This window comes from Scyliorhinus canicula, chromosome 9, assembly GCF_902713615.1.
Source record: "Scyliorhinus canicula chromosome 9, sScyCan1.1, whole genome shotgun sequence".
NCBI classification, from domain to species: Eukaryota; Metazoa; Chordata; class Chondrichthyes; order Carcharhiniformes; family Scyliorhinidae; genus Scyliorhinus; species Scyliorhinus canicula.
Window position 1 is genome coordinate 162633986 of NC_052154.1, and position 14563 is coordinate 162648548.

The 14563-nt window shown below is 50.2% G+C and overlaps 1 protein-coding gene across 2 annotated transcripts in view; it reads right to left on the minus strand.

The window, feature by feature from the left end:
• Positions 1 to 14563, minus strand: part of LOC119971857 (ethanolamine kinase 1-like) — a 537556-nt gene that overhangs the window by 264592 nt on the left and 258401 nt on the right. For both annotated transcript variants that reach the window (XM_038808086.1, XM_038808085.1), the window contains exon 4: positions 1405 to 1553. In XM_038808086.1, coding sequence (XP_038664014.1) covers positions 1405 to 1553 — 149 coding nt within the window. The remainder of the gene's footprint in view (positions 1 to 1404; positions 1554 to 14563) is intronic.

Sequence of the window (14563 nt, forward strand, 5' to 3'; positions counted from 1 at the left end):
CGGTGGGCTGGCACGCGATTGGGCCTATCGATCGGCGGGCGGGCTAATTCTGTGGAAGGCCTATGTTGCTCCAAGCCAGGCCCCTGTAGGGCTCTGCCATATTGCCCGGGGGCAGGCATGGAGATGGGAACCCGCGCGCATGCATGGACTCGCGCTGGCCGTGGCGCGCATGCGCGGACTCGTGCCGGCCATGGCGCGCATGCGCAGACTTGCGCCGGCCTTGGCGTGCCGGTGTTCGAGCGCCGGACAGCGGACATCACTCCGGTGCCGTACTAGCCCCCTAGGAAGGGGTGAATGACTGGGCCTGGAGGCCTGTTGACGCCGGAATTGCTCGCGCCACTCTTTGACGCTGGTGTCAGAACTTGGCTGCGGAATCGGAGAATCCCGGCCGTAATCGTTCATAGACACGTTCAGCCTCACAGACACTGGTGATGCATTTCTCTGAGGCTCCAGATGTGGCTGCAGCAGGTGGCAGATTCCACCGAGAATCTCCTTCAAAAGTAATACATCGCCAAAGCTCAAGGAGGAGAAATGCTCCTTGAACATCTTTGAAGGACATGCCCTCCTGTTGAGATTGTTCCCCCCCGCTCCCCACCACCTCTTCCAGCAGCTAGTCTTCATTGTGTTGCCTCTTCTCATTTTCCCTTTCGTGCTGTTGGACAAGTTGGAAACAAACTGCTACACCCTTATCAGGATCAAGTGGCCTGTGCAGAATCTGTGAAGCCAGGATCAAGTCCTTCAGCCTGTGCCACACCACTCCCTGTAGCCTCAGCAACTTTAAATAACAATACAACCCACCAAACACTTCCACAAGCTCAGTGTAAATTAATCAGCATTAAGCTTGAAAATGGTTGACTGCTCCTTTAAATAGCACTGGTTGGATATTGAGATTTGGGGAGGGTGGAGGTGAGCTGGACGGGGATCCCTTACTGCTGCTGAACGCATGTACAGTAATAAGATGTAGTTTTAATGAAGAGCTAGGCTTCAAGGTAGAAGCACTGGTGTCAAATAAGCATTGTCCACCTAATTACCACCATGATCTACCTACTCTGCCTCCGTCTGGAACATGCTCCTTGCTATCACACGAATGCCGTACCCAAGGTGGCATCTGGTGCAGCACACAACAGAGGTGTGGAGCCAAAGTGGCAGCCATTGCAGCAAAACTGTGCTTCACAGCTCATCTTTCCCTTTTCTTTCTATAACAGATCCCACGTGCATCTGTTTATATTTCTGTTTCGCGAAATTTAAACTTTAAAACATGTCAAGTCTGGCTTTAAAATTATTTAGCTGTTCATAGTTCTTCAAAAATAATTCAGCATGTGCAGCATTTCGAGACAGTTTGACATATTAAGGCACAATATAAATACAAGTATTATTATTGTTATTTAATCATTTTAACTCTACCTTGTGTTTCAATGTAGATTATATTCTTGCACAGTAGATCATTATGGCACAAGACCACGGGGGATTTAACTTGGGAAAGGTGTTCTTTGAGTACTTCGGTTTCACTGACAAGTATGTCAAGAGTTGGCAGGTCATTCATTTCCATGGAACTGGGGGTAAAATATATACATACAGTCAAGTGCAAAACAAAATAGAACAACTCTAAGGTGACAGTTGCTGGTGAACTTAAGCGCAGTGCGTAAGACATTTCAGAAATCAGCTGACTTACCTTTTCCAATCAGAACACCCAAATTCTCTTCCCACTCCTGGTGGTGCACGAATGTAGACTTTTTTCTGTTTTCAGGAACAGGCTGCCAGTCTATCAGAAGAGGCTTATCGCTTGAGGGGCGTCACTCCACATCAAGCGTGGCTGAGCAGGAATCTCTCCCACTCTAACCGCTTGCTATTAGGCGTGATGGAAGTGTGGTGAATGTGATTCACACTATATATAGTTGCCAATATCACTCCATGTATATATGTTCGTTATCTACAGATTGTAAGTGCAGTTGCACTATCCGACCACCAGGGGGAGTCACTCTGGGAGTACGCGAGAGTTTGTACTGGGCTCCTCCCTTGGCTCCGCCCAGGACTCCTCCCCCTGGGACCGATGTATAAAGATCAGTGCCTTAGAACCAGCCTGCCATTTCACCTGAAGTTCAACGACGAATAGGCTGGCTCTATTGTAAGTGTATTAAAGCCTCTGTTCAGATCCAACTACACGTGTTCGCTGAATTGATGGTTCCATCAGGAAGGATTTGCAGATTGACATTCAACCTGTTTGACTGCGTTACGGGGCCTCGGCGAGGAATGCCCTGCTGAGACCGGAGTGCCAGGTTTGTCGTGTCAGGCTGGCAGAGCCCGACCACCCAGGTTCCCCCAACTACCTGGGAGACCTCCCCCCCCGCCCCGAGTGTCGGTACAGCTGGTCAACGTTTGTGGGGAACAGTACTAACCAGCTCTCACTTGGGATCACCCGAGCCTTACTGTACACTTGAATATGCAAATGTAGTCCCGTCCCATTGTGGGCGGGATCCAGGTCGCGATGCTTCGCGAGAACCAGTTAGATCTAGCGAGGCATAGCGAGCCGGGTAAATTTCGTGGGAGGAGTCACAGGAAATTTACCAGCGACATCGTATCCCAAGTCAGGTGTGACGCTGCCGTTAGACCGCGCCCAATAAATAGTTATTTTTGGAATTGTTTTTCAGTTTTGAAAATACGATGGCTATTCTTAATGGTTTTATGATGGCTACACTGCATCACAGTCCAGTGTAGAAGCAATTGGATTTCGGTTCCATCAGCTCATGGTCAAATTTCTCCTTTCTCTTGGTAAAGTGCCTCTATTTTTGTTGTTATTGTAATTGCTCTTCAGTAGTAAACAACTGTACATCTAATCCTTCAATCATATGGCAGCTGTAAGTGTGAAACACATCGATATCTATCATTGTAATTGTCTGTTTAACACTGTACAGTGGTTGTATAATAGTCCACATAATTTACAATAACTATTATTTCTCCATAACACACCGACGACCTGATTTTTGTATCACTGACCCTTCCTGTCATGTTATGTGTGGTGTCATGTGGCCCACTTGTAATACAAAATTACTCCCAGCAGCACTGCAGAAATCAGAGGCAAACCTGCACTTTAAACCCAACATTGTGGTGGAAGTTAGATTGTGCAGTTCCGCAATTGTATTTATGGTTAAACAATCGCACACAATGTTGGCAGCCTGCTCAGCTAGCATGTTAGCAATAGAGGCCATGTGGAAAGACAGTTACACGCTGCTTATGTACATTGTTTCTGAACAATAGCTAGGCCTACATATGACTCCAGATCCACAGCAACGTGGTTGACTCTTAAATGGCCTTTGAAATGGCGAGGGTATTCAGAGATGGTCAATAAATATTGTCGCAACATCCACATCCCATTAATTCATTTTTAAAAAGGTGCCAATTTTCAGGGAGTGGGATAGCTTGATCTTGGTTTCGGACAATGCTCGGCACAACATCGAGGGCCGAAGGGCCTGTTCTGTGCTGTACTGTTCTATATGTTAATTGCTCGATTACAGTGATATTTTCAGTTTGATGTTGGGTCTACCAATATCCTGGGCTTCCTGAAACTTACCAGTGAAATTAAGACAAGTACGCAGCTACAAAGGGGGGCTGAAGTAATCTCCAATAAGCAGAAATCTAACCATCTCCTCTTGACATTCCATGGTATTACCATTGCTGAATCTCCTACTGTCAACATCCTGGGGGTTACCATCAACTTAAAACTAAACTGGACTAGCCATATAAATACTGTGGCTACAAGAGCAGGTCAGAGACTAGGATTCCTGTAGCGAGGAACTCACCTCCTGACTCCCCAAAGCCTGTCTATCGTCTGCAAGGCATACTTTCCACTTGCCTGGATGAATGCGGCTCCAACAACACTCAAACGCTTGATAACATCCAGGACAAAACAGCCCGCTTGATTAGCACCCCAGCCACAAACAGTCACTCCCTCTGACACACAGAAACAACAGTGTGTACCAACAAAAAGACACACTGCAGTAACTCATCGAGGCTCCTTTGACAATACTTTCCATATCTGTGACCTGTACCATCTAGAAGGTCTTGGGCAGCACATGGGAACACGGATTTGATTGCAGTATTCTTGCTGAGAGGCTACTTTCTATACTTTGGAGGATTGTTCAATCATTTCAGGATGAGTGCCACATATGCTGCCTTAGATTAGACCTCAGATGAAGACCAAGACGGCTAGCAGTCATATAGCAGCAGGATATACACAGACTCGCAGCAACAGGGCCAGCACAGAGAGCACCAGCAGTGAGAGGAGCAGCAGAGAGGTGTAATTCACATGAGACACTTACCACAAAATGGTAGTACAGTGGTTAGCACTGTTACTTCACAGCACCAGGGACCCGGGTTCGATTCCCATTTTAGGTCACTGTTTGTGTGGAGCCTGCACGTTCTCCCCATGCGTTTCCTCCCGGTGCTCTGTGTGGTGAATGTGATTCACACTATCTATAGTTGCCAATATCACTCCATGTATATATGTTCGTTATCTACCCGTTGTAAGATCAATGCGGTATATGGTTGCCAATATAACTCCGTGTATATATGTTCACTATCCACCATCGTAAGTGCAGTTGCACTATCCGACCACCAGGGGGAGTCGCTCTGGGAGTACGCGAGAGTTTGTACTGGGCTCCTCCCTTGGCTCCGCCCAGGACTCCTCCCCCTGAGACCGATGTATAAAGATCAGTACCTTAGAGCCAGCCTGCCAGTTCATGGAGTTCAACGACGAATAGGCTGGCTCTGTTGTAAGTGTATTAAAGCCTCTGTTCAGATCCAACTACATGGGTTCGCTGAATTGATGGTTCCATCAATTTAATACACTTAAGAAGCTGCCGAAATAAAGCATGGAATCCGCTCTAAAACCAGGACGTCTAGAACTCGATCCGCAGGATGCAGAGGCGAAAGAAACCTTCTGCCACTGGCTGAAATGTTTTAAGGCCTACCTGGCCGAAATCAGCACTGCTGAAACTACGGAGGAACACAAGCTCAGCCTACAGCACGCGAGGGTAAGCCACAGAATTTCTACACAACTAAATCCAGCCGGTTCCTACACCGCAGCGCTGGCGATTTTGGACAAAATATATATCAGGTCCATGAACGAGGTTTTTGCCCACCATGTGTTCACAACTCGCCGACAACGGGCTACTGAAACTTTAGCTGAATTTGCACGCGAGTTGAACAATCTCTCAAATGACTGCAATTACCAGGCCGTAACCGCGGCCGATCATAGGGAGCTTGCTGTGCGGGATGTTTTTGTAGCGGGCCTTCGATCTAGCTATGTACGCCAGAGACTATTAGAAAATGGGGCCCAGGGCTTAGAGACTACCGTAGAGACTGCTATCACGATGGAAGTTTCCTTCCGCAGCCTCAACTCGTTTCCCGCGGACCCCGCTAACCCCGCATGGGCCCCCGACCTGAGGACCCCCCAAGACTGTGCCGCAAGGCCCCCCAGCTATCGCGCTGCCACAGCCAGCCGCCCTACTGTCCCAGTCAACTACTCAAACTATCCAGCTGCTCCAGCTAATTACTCAGCTCCCCCAGCCAGCTACTCAGCTCGCCAAACCAGTTATTCAACTGCTCCAGCCTGCCACTATTCAGCTCCCCAAACCAGTTATTCAACTGCTCCAGCCTGCCACTTCTGTGGACAAAGCCAGCACCCGCGGCAGCACTGCTCAGCCTGATCCGCGACCTGCAGCAGCTGCGGGAAGAAAGGCCATTATGCTAAAGTGTGCCTCGGCAGAAGGGCCCCAGCCCTCAACATCCCAACAGTCCAAAAACATCGCCCCCAGCACCAGCAGGCCCAAGGGGCCCGAAACGCTGCGGCCTATGCTCAGGCTCCGTCCCCTCCTGCCACGCGTGATCCATGGGGGCCGCCATCTTGGCAAACCTCCACCATGCGGCTGGCCACGTGCGATTCATGGGGGCCGCCATCTTGGACGCCATCTTTATCATCACTCTCCACGTGCGACCCACGGGCCCTAGCTGCATCCTCAGACTCAAACAGCTCATCGGAGGAGTACGACCTCCCCGGGCAGTCACCATATAGCCCGCAACTCAGCGCAGTGTTCCTGCATCAAGCTCGCCAGAACGCAGCGGCATCTACTCGACAGGACGCCCGATCGGAAGAATTCGACTCCCCCGGGCACCCACCACACGGCCCGCAACTCAACACGGTCACCCTCGACCAATCTCGCCCCAAGCTTCTGAGAAATCCGATGATGGAGGTCTAGATCAACGGGTACAACACATCGTGCCTCTTCGACTCCGGGAGCACAGAGAGCTTCATACACCCAGAGCTGGTAAGACACTGTTCCCTCCCTATTTATCCCATCAACCAAACTATCGCCCTCGCTTCGGGCTCCCATTCCATCCAAATCCAAGGCCGCACTACAGCAACACTAACGATTCGAGGCGCTAGCTATTCCAAATTTAAACTGTATGTCTTGCCCGACCTCTGCGCACCACTCCTCTTAGGCTTGGATTTCCAATGTAATCTCAAGAGTCTCACCCTCAGCTTCGGCGGGCCCCTGCCCCCACTCACTATCTGCAGCCTCGCCACGCTGCGCATCGCCCCCCCCTCCTCTCTTCGCCAACCTCACCCCGGATTGCAAACCGGTAGCCACCCGCAGCAGGCGGTACAGCCTACAGGATAGGGTATTTATCAGAACGGAGGTCCGAAGGCTGCTCAGTGAGGCGATCATAGAGGCCAGTAACAGTCCCTGGAGAGCTCATGTGGTGGTCGTCAAGACCGGGGAAAAATGCCGCATGGTCGTCGATTATAGCCAGACCATCAATCGCTTTACGCTCCTAGACGGGTATCCCCTCCCCAGAATCGCAGATATGTAAATGAAATGAAAATCGCTTATTGTCACGAGTAGGCTTCAATGAAGTTACCGGCGCCTGTCCGGTGAGGCTGGTACGGGAATCGAACCATGCTGCTGGCCTGCTTGGTCTGCTTTAAAAGACAGCGATTTCGGCACGTTGCATTTTTCTTCCGTACCCTATCCGCTTCAGAACTCCGACACTCCTCAGTCGAGAAGGAAGCACAAGCCATCGTGGAGGCTATCCGACACTGGAGGCACTACCTCGCAGGTAGGAGGTTCACCCTCATTACCGACCAACGGTCGGTCACCTTCATGTTCGACAACTCGCAAAGGGGCAAAATTAAAAATGACAAAATTCTTCGGTAGAGGATTGAACTCTCCACCTACAATTACGATATCAAATATCGACCGGGGAAGCTCAACGAGCCCTCGGATGCCCTATCCCGCGGGACATGCGCCAGTGCGCAAATCAGCCGCCTAAAAGCCATCCACGATGACCTCTGCCACCCAGGGGTCACCCGGCTCGCCCACTACATCAGAACCCGAAACCTGCCTTTCTCCAACGAGGAGGTAAATGCGGTCACCAGGGACTGCCCAATCTGTGCGGAATGCAAACCGCACTTCTATAGACCAGACAGGGCCCACCTGGTCAAGGCTCTGTTCAGATCCAACTACATGTGTTCGCTGAATTGATGGTTCCATCACTCTGGTTTTCTCCCACAAGTCCCAAAAGACGTGCTAGTTAGGTGAATTGGAAATTCTGAATTCTCCCTCAGAACAAGCGCCGGAGTGTGGCGACTCGGGGATTTTCACAGTAACTTCATTGCACTGTTAATGTAAGCCTAGTTGTGACAATAAAGATTATTATTATTAAAAATAGGGTTTATATACAGAGACTCAACTCCCTTGAGCCTGATCATCACTATCTCAGGAAGCCTAGGATGTCAAATCAGGTGGTTGCAGAAATTTGCCACCTCCTGTTGGACCGGTGGCCATGCATCATCAGTGACTGCCAAAGTCACCATCAGCAAATCAACATGTTTGACTGCCAAATGCTTTAAGAGCTCTTTTGCAGACAGGCAGGATCTCTCAGCTAGCGTTGGACAAATGGATGAGAGATGACTGATGGATTTGTTTGCCATCGCGCATAATTATGTTAACTTTGCCACTGATGATGCCAGTCAGAAGAAGCAGGATTTCTGCTATGCAGCTCCGGCAGATTTCCCACAGGTGCAGGTAGCCATCTATTGTACACATGTGCAGCCCAGGAGTAGGCCGGGTGAGTTGCTGCAGTGCATCTTTTAAATGGTACACATTGCTACCACTGTGCGGGTGATGGAAGGAGTGAATGTTTAAGGCGACGGTTGGGGTTCCGATCAAGCTTTGTCCTGGATGGTGTCAAAAGTCTTGAGTGTTGTGGGAACTGCGCTCACCCAGGCAAATGGTGAGTATTCCAATGCACTATCTACGTGCCTTATGAACAAACTTTGGGGAGTCAGAGGATCTCCTACACAAGGTAACTAGTAGCATCCATATCCAGCGAAGCAGAGCTGGGAGAGAGCTGCACTCTCCAATGGAGAATTTCTACATCTGTCCCTGTCCACATCACCTGCTCTTGATCATTTGTGAAGTGTGAGTTACCAAGTGGAATTGCATATATCTGCCTTACTGTTTTCACTGAAGTGTATCTGGCCTGACGTATTGTAAGCATGAGTCTCGTAAGGCTGCACCCTCAGGCAGACTCCATCAAATGCTGCTGCATGTATGAAGACCATGTGTGAATCAAGCCTGGCCAGGTAAGGATATTATGCAAGTTAACATTATGCAGATGATCATATTGCATTTATTGTCAAGGTCAAGTCAGCAGGATGGAGTTTGGTCATGACATGAGGGTGGCTTTCATTGAAATATGTCACTGGATAGCAGGAATCTCTCCACCTTGCCATCTGCAGCAGCCGGGTCCATTGAAGCTCCACTAATATATAGCATTTCTTCGACCACACCTGTAATTTGCAAAATGTTTGGAGGGCCCCGTTTTGGTTTTCTCCCTGTTGTTCTGTACTCTTTCCTCCCGCAAGGTGGGAAGGAAGAGGCCTGTGATTGTGTATAATGGCATGTATTTTCCCAATGGATGGCAGCATTATGCGAGAAGGACTGTGAGGGAGATGCATGAAAGGGCATAAGGCTGAGAGTGAGCGGGAATGGTGGATAGATAGATGGAATGTGAAGAAGTGCACTGAAAGAGAAGGATAGAGGAACCTGTAAGGATGTGAAGTGATATTATGGAGCAAGGATGACAAGGTAGAGTGAGGGATTGAGCTATCGTGCACAGTAGGATATCGAAAAGAGTGCTGATGTCAGTGAATCACTTTCTACAATGAATCCAGGAACATGGAACCAGAGAAAGTGACAAACATCCCCTGCTGTTCAAGAAGGCTAAGGACCTGGTGGAGTGTGGCTTGTCTAGGCCCATATCCCTATTGAATGTAGATGCCAAAATATTGGCAAAGGTACCGTGGCTAGGGCAGCACGGTAGCACAAGTGGATAGCACTGTGGCTTCACAGCGCCAGGGTCCCAGGTTTGATTCCCCGCTGGGTCACTGTCTGTGCAGAGTCTGCACGTTCTCCCCGTGTCTGCGTGGGTTTCCTCCGGGTACTCCAGTTTACTCCCACAGTCCAAAGACGTGCAGGTTAGGTGGATTAGCCATGATAAATTGTCCTTAGTGTCCGAAAAAGGGTAGGAGGGGTTATTAGGTTACGGGGATAGGGTGGAAGTGAGGGCTTAAGTGGGTCGGTGCCGACTCGGTGGGCCGAATGGCCTGCCTTCTGCACTGTATGTTCTATGTTCTATGTTCTGCCAGCGAGGCAGGAAGGGTGTCCCTGAAGGTGATAGGAGAGGATCAGACTGGGTTTGTGAAGAGAAGGCAGCTAGTTGTGAATGTGAGAAGGCTGTTAAACGTGATCATGTCTCTGGCGGATGGTAAGGAGATAGAGGTGGTGGCGGTACTGGATGCAGAGAAGGGGTTTGATTGGGTAGAGTGAGGTTATATGATGTCGGTATTGGAAAGATTTGGAACCGGGCCGAGGGTCAGGGCATGGGTAAGGCTGCTGTATAGGGAGCCGATGGCGAGTATTCGCACGAATAATATGAATTTGGGGTACTTTGCTCTGCACTAGCGTAGGAGGCAGGGGTGTCCTATGTGCCCCCCCCCCCCCCCCACTGCTGTTTACACTGGCTACAGAGCCTTTGGCTATTGTGCTAAGGAGCCCGGGGTTGTGGAAGGGGATAGCGAATGGGGTGGGGCATAGGGTATCGATGTATTTTATTTTTATAAATTTAGTGTACCCAATTCATTTTTTTCCAATTAAGGGACAGCACGGTAGCATAGTGGTTAGCACAATTGCTTTACAGCTCCAGAGTCCCAGGTTCGATTCCCAGCTTGGTTCACTGTCTGTGCGGAGTCTGCACGTTCTCCCCGTGTCTGCGTGGGTTTCATTCCGGGTGCTCCGGTTTCCTCCCACAGTCCAAAGATGTGCAGGTTGGGTGGATTGGTCATGCTAAAAAATTGCCCTTTGTGTCCAAAATTGCCCTTAGTGTTGGGTTGGGTTACTGGCTTATGTGGATAGGGTGGAGGTGTGGGATTGGGTAGTGTGCTCTTTCAAAGAGCTAGTGCAGATTCGATGGGCCGAATGGCCTCCTTCTGCACTGTAAATTCTATGATTCTATGATTAGCGTGGCCAATCCACCTACCCTGCACATCTTTGGGTTGTGGGGGTGAAACCCACGCAAACACGGGGAGAATGTGCAAACTCCACACGGTCACTGACCCAGAGCCGGGAGCAAACCTGGGACCTCGGCGCCGTGAGGCAGCAATGCTAACCACTGCGCCACCGTGCTGCCTGGGTGTCCCTGTATGCTGATGATCTATTACTGTATATGTCAGAGCCGAGCACGTGGGTGGGGAGTATAATGGGGCTGCTTCATAGATCTGGGTCATTTTCAGGGTATAAATGAAACCTCGGCAAGAGTGAGTATTTTATCGTCTCCCAGCTGGGAATGGGGGCGGGGATGTCGGAGCTTCCATTTCGAGTGGTGGCAACCCACTTTAGGTAGTTCGAGGTTCAGGTGGCACAGGATTGGGATGGACGCCGAAGGTATAATTTGACTAGTTTGGTGAGGACGATTTGGCAAGGTGGGACAACCTCCCTCTGGGCTGGATGCAGGCCATTGAGATGAATGTGAAACCGCGATTTTTGTTCCTATTTCAGTGCCTGCCGGTCTTTCTACCAAAATCTTTCTTCAAGGAGGTGGACAAATTGATCCATGGATGGGGTTAAGGTGGAGTGGGAGGAAGAGTTGGGAGGGTGACGATGGTAGAGGGACTGTGGTGCGAGGTGCTGCGGACGGTGAACGCCTCAACCTCGTGTGAGAGGTAAAAACCTTTTTAAAAATGAATTAAAAAATTAAGGACATTGGTTGAGAGATAAATGTTGGCAAAGACACTTGAAAAATTTCCTTGATCAACTGCCAATAATGCTATGCGATCTTATATGTTCACCTGAGTGATCCGACAAATGCCCAGAGTCCCAGGTTCGATTCCCGGCTTGGGTCACGGGCTGTGTGGAGTCTGCGCATTCTCCCCGTGTGTGCGTGGGTTTCCACCGGATGCTTCAGTTTCCTCCCACAGTCCAAAGATGTGCAGGTTAGGTGGATTGGCCATTCTAAATTGCCCTTCGGCAAAAAGGTTAAGTGGGGTTATGGGGATAGGGTGGAGGCATGGGCCTTAAGTAGGGTGCTCTTTCCAAGGGCCTGTGCAGACCTGATGGGCTGAATGGCCTCCTTCTGCACAATAAATTCTATGGTAATTCTATGGTAATGCATCACCATTAGGGAAGACGGTGGCATAGTGGTATTTTCATTGGTCTGGTATTTCAGAGACCTGGGGTGGGATTCTCCGACCCCCCGCCGGTCCGGAGAATCGCCGGGGGGGGGGGGGGCGTGAATCCTGCCCGGCCGCCGACTGCCAAATTCTCCGCCGCCGATTATTTGGCGGGGGCGGGAATCGCGTTGCGCCAGTCGGGGGCCGTTGGCAGTGGCATCCCCGTCGATTCTCCGCTCCGCGATGGGCTGAGCAGCTGCCCGTTTTCGGCCTGTCCCGCCGGCATAAATTACACAAGGTTCTTACCGGTGGGACCTGGCTCTGTGGCCTGCGGAGTCCTCGGGGGGGGGCGCAGCGGGATCTGGCCCAGAGGGAGGGCCTCCACAGTGGAGTGGCCCACGACTGGAGCCCACCGATCTGCGGGCAGGCCTGTGCCGTGGGGGCACTTTTTCCCTCCGCGCCGGCCGCTGTAAAGCTCCGCCATGCCCGGCGCGGAGAAGAAACCCGCTGCGCATGCGTAGGAATCACGGCAGCGGTTCTGGGAACACGCTGGTGCTCCTGTGCCAACTTGCGCCGGCCGGCGGAGGCCCTTTGGCACCGGTTGGCACGGTGCCAATCACTCCAGTGCCAGCCTAGCCCCCGAAGATGCGGAGGATTCCATACCTTCCGGGCGGCCCGACGCTGGAGTGGTTCACGCCACTCTTTGGCGCCGGATATGGAGAATCCAGGTCCCGGAGTAATGTTCTGGGTTCAAATTCCACCAGGGCAGATGGTGAAATTTGAATTAAAAAAAAATCTGGAATGAAAAGTTGAATGATGAACATAAAACCATTGCTGATTGCCGTAAAAACCCATCTGGTTCACTAATGGCCTTCAGGGAAGGAAATCTGCCCTCCTTACTTGGTATGTCCTACATGTGACTCCAGGCCCACACAGTGATGACTCTTAACTGCCCCCCACTAAAATGGCCGGGCTAGCCACTCAGTTCAAGGACAATTCGGGATGGGCAAAAATGCTGGCCCAGCCAGCGATGCCCATGTCCTAAGAATGAATTTTAAAAACCAGGCAGATAACACTTGTCTGTGGCAGGGCAGCGCTCCTTCAGTGTATCAGTTTAGATTGTGCACTCAAGCCTTGATCTCACAATTTTTAACTCAGTGGTGAATTCTACCCCTATGTCAATGGTTAAACAACAGTACAAATATATTTGAAATTGACAATCACAAAATATCGTATCAATTTCAATCGTCTGGGGAAGTATTTCCTTCAAAACGTATCAATCTGCAATGCCAGTATGTAACTGTGCTGTGCAAAGGAAATTTATTTTCTTTTTTAATGAGCACATTTAAGCTTTATTCCTTTTCCTTTTCCTGTTCTAAAGCATTGTACCAAAGTCAGGAACAGGAGCTGTTGCTTGTTATGATCAAAGTAACTGAGATAATTGTGGCTGAGGGTGGCCTTTTGGGCGATCTAGCTTTGTATTTCAAAGGAAGCCCATAACTTTCTCACGAAAGTCAGAATTCTTTTTGCCTGTCCTATCTAGAAAACTATAGCTGTTATTTGCCATATTTCCGAACAGCCATCGGGCGACATTCTCCCAAAAAATTACTTTGGGCGAGTTCTGTGGGTTATTTGTATTCACCTACACTGTGTAATTTTTTTTGGAGCTTGGGGAGTTTCTCACTAAAAGATCCCGCACTTTCTGTAGTGAGGAATTAGGATCGGGGTGAAATTTTTGAAAGGTGTCCAGATCTCATAGTCAGTTTGAGGGTCTCCTACCTCCTACAGACATCTCGACCACCCGCAGACATGGGCATCACCACCAACCCTTGACCCAAAGCGGCGACCTTTTCCATTACTAAAAGTCTGCGTAACCAACCCTACCAAACCACCCAGGCATGAGGGTGAGACTGCCCACACCCATCCATCTTTGTCGGCATCAGGACACCGCCCCCCCGCCCCAAGTGAGTACATCCTGCTATAGGGTCCCTGATGACCCACCACCTTTAAGGCCTCCCACTTTCAGCGCCTCCTTCGCACCCTCCACCCTTTCATACTCCCCATCATTCTCCCTTTCACGAGCATATCCCCCTTCATGCCATGTCACTTGGCAGTGTCACTGGGCACCCGAGAACTGTGCCATGGCAGCCTGGCAGTGCCGACCTGGCACCCAGCCAGTGCTCCTGTCACCTGGGCACCGGTAACCTGGCACACATGCAGTTCCAGGGTGGTACTGCGAATGTGCCAGGTTGGCAATGCCAGGGTATCAGGTTGGGACTGCCCAGGTGCCAGGGGCAATGTCCTGTCCATGACCACCCGGTGGCTCCATGGGCCTCTGATCTCCCTGGTGTGGCCATCATGCTTGGTTTCCATCATAGGAGGCCATTACTAATTCGCTCCAGCTTCAGGCCTCGCAGTGTCAGGTCGGTGAATACCTAGAGCTGGGAGACTGCGGTCTAGAACAGACTGCACATATTTAAATATGCATCCGACGTAACGGGATCAGTGCCGGGCACAATGCTGTGGGAAAATCACGCCCATCATGTTTGTAATTAATGGACAGGATTATCCGGTCCCCCAGCCACACGTTTCTCAGTGGTGTGTCGTTCACTGGTGGTGGAATTCTTTACCCCCGACGCTTGTCGATGGAATTTCCCATTGAATCCACCCCACACCGCCATGAAACCCACGGGCAGAGGATCACTGTCAGCGGGAAAAGAGAACCAGTGTCCTGGATTGACCTGTTGAGTTTAATATGAAGTTAATTTTATGCAACGTGGAAACATTCATTTAATCCTGAAGTTAACTTGTATGCTAAAGTAGATCAGTGATGCA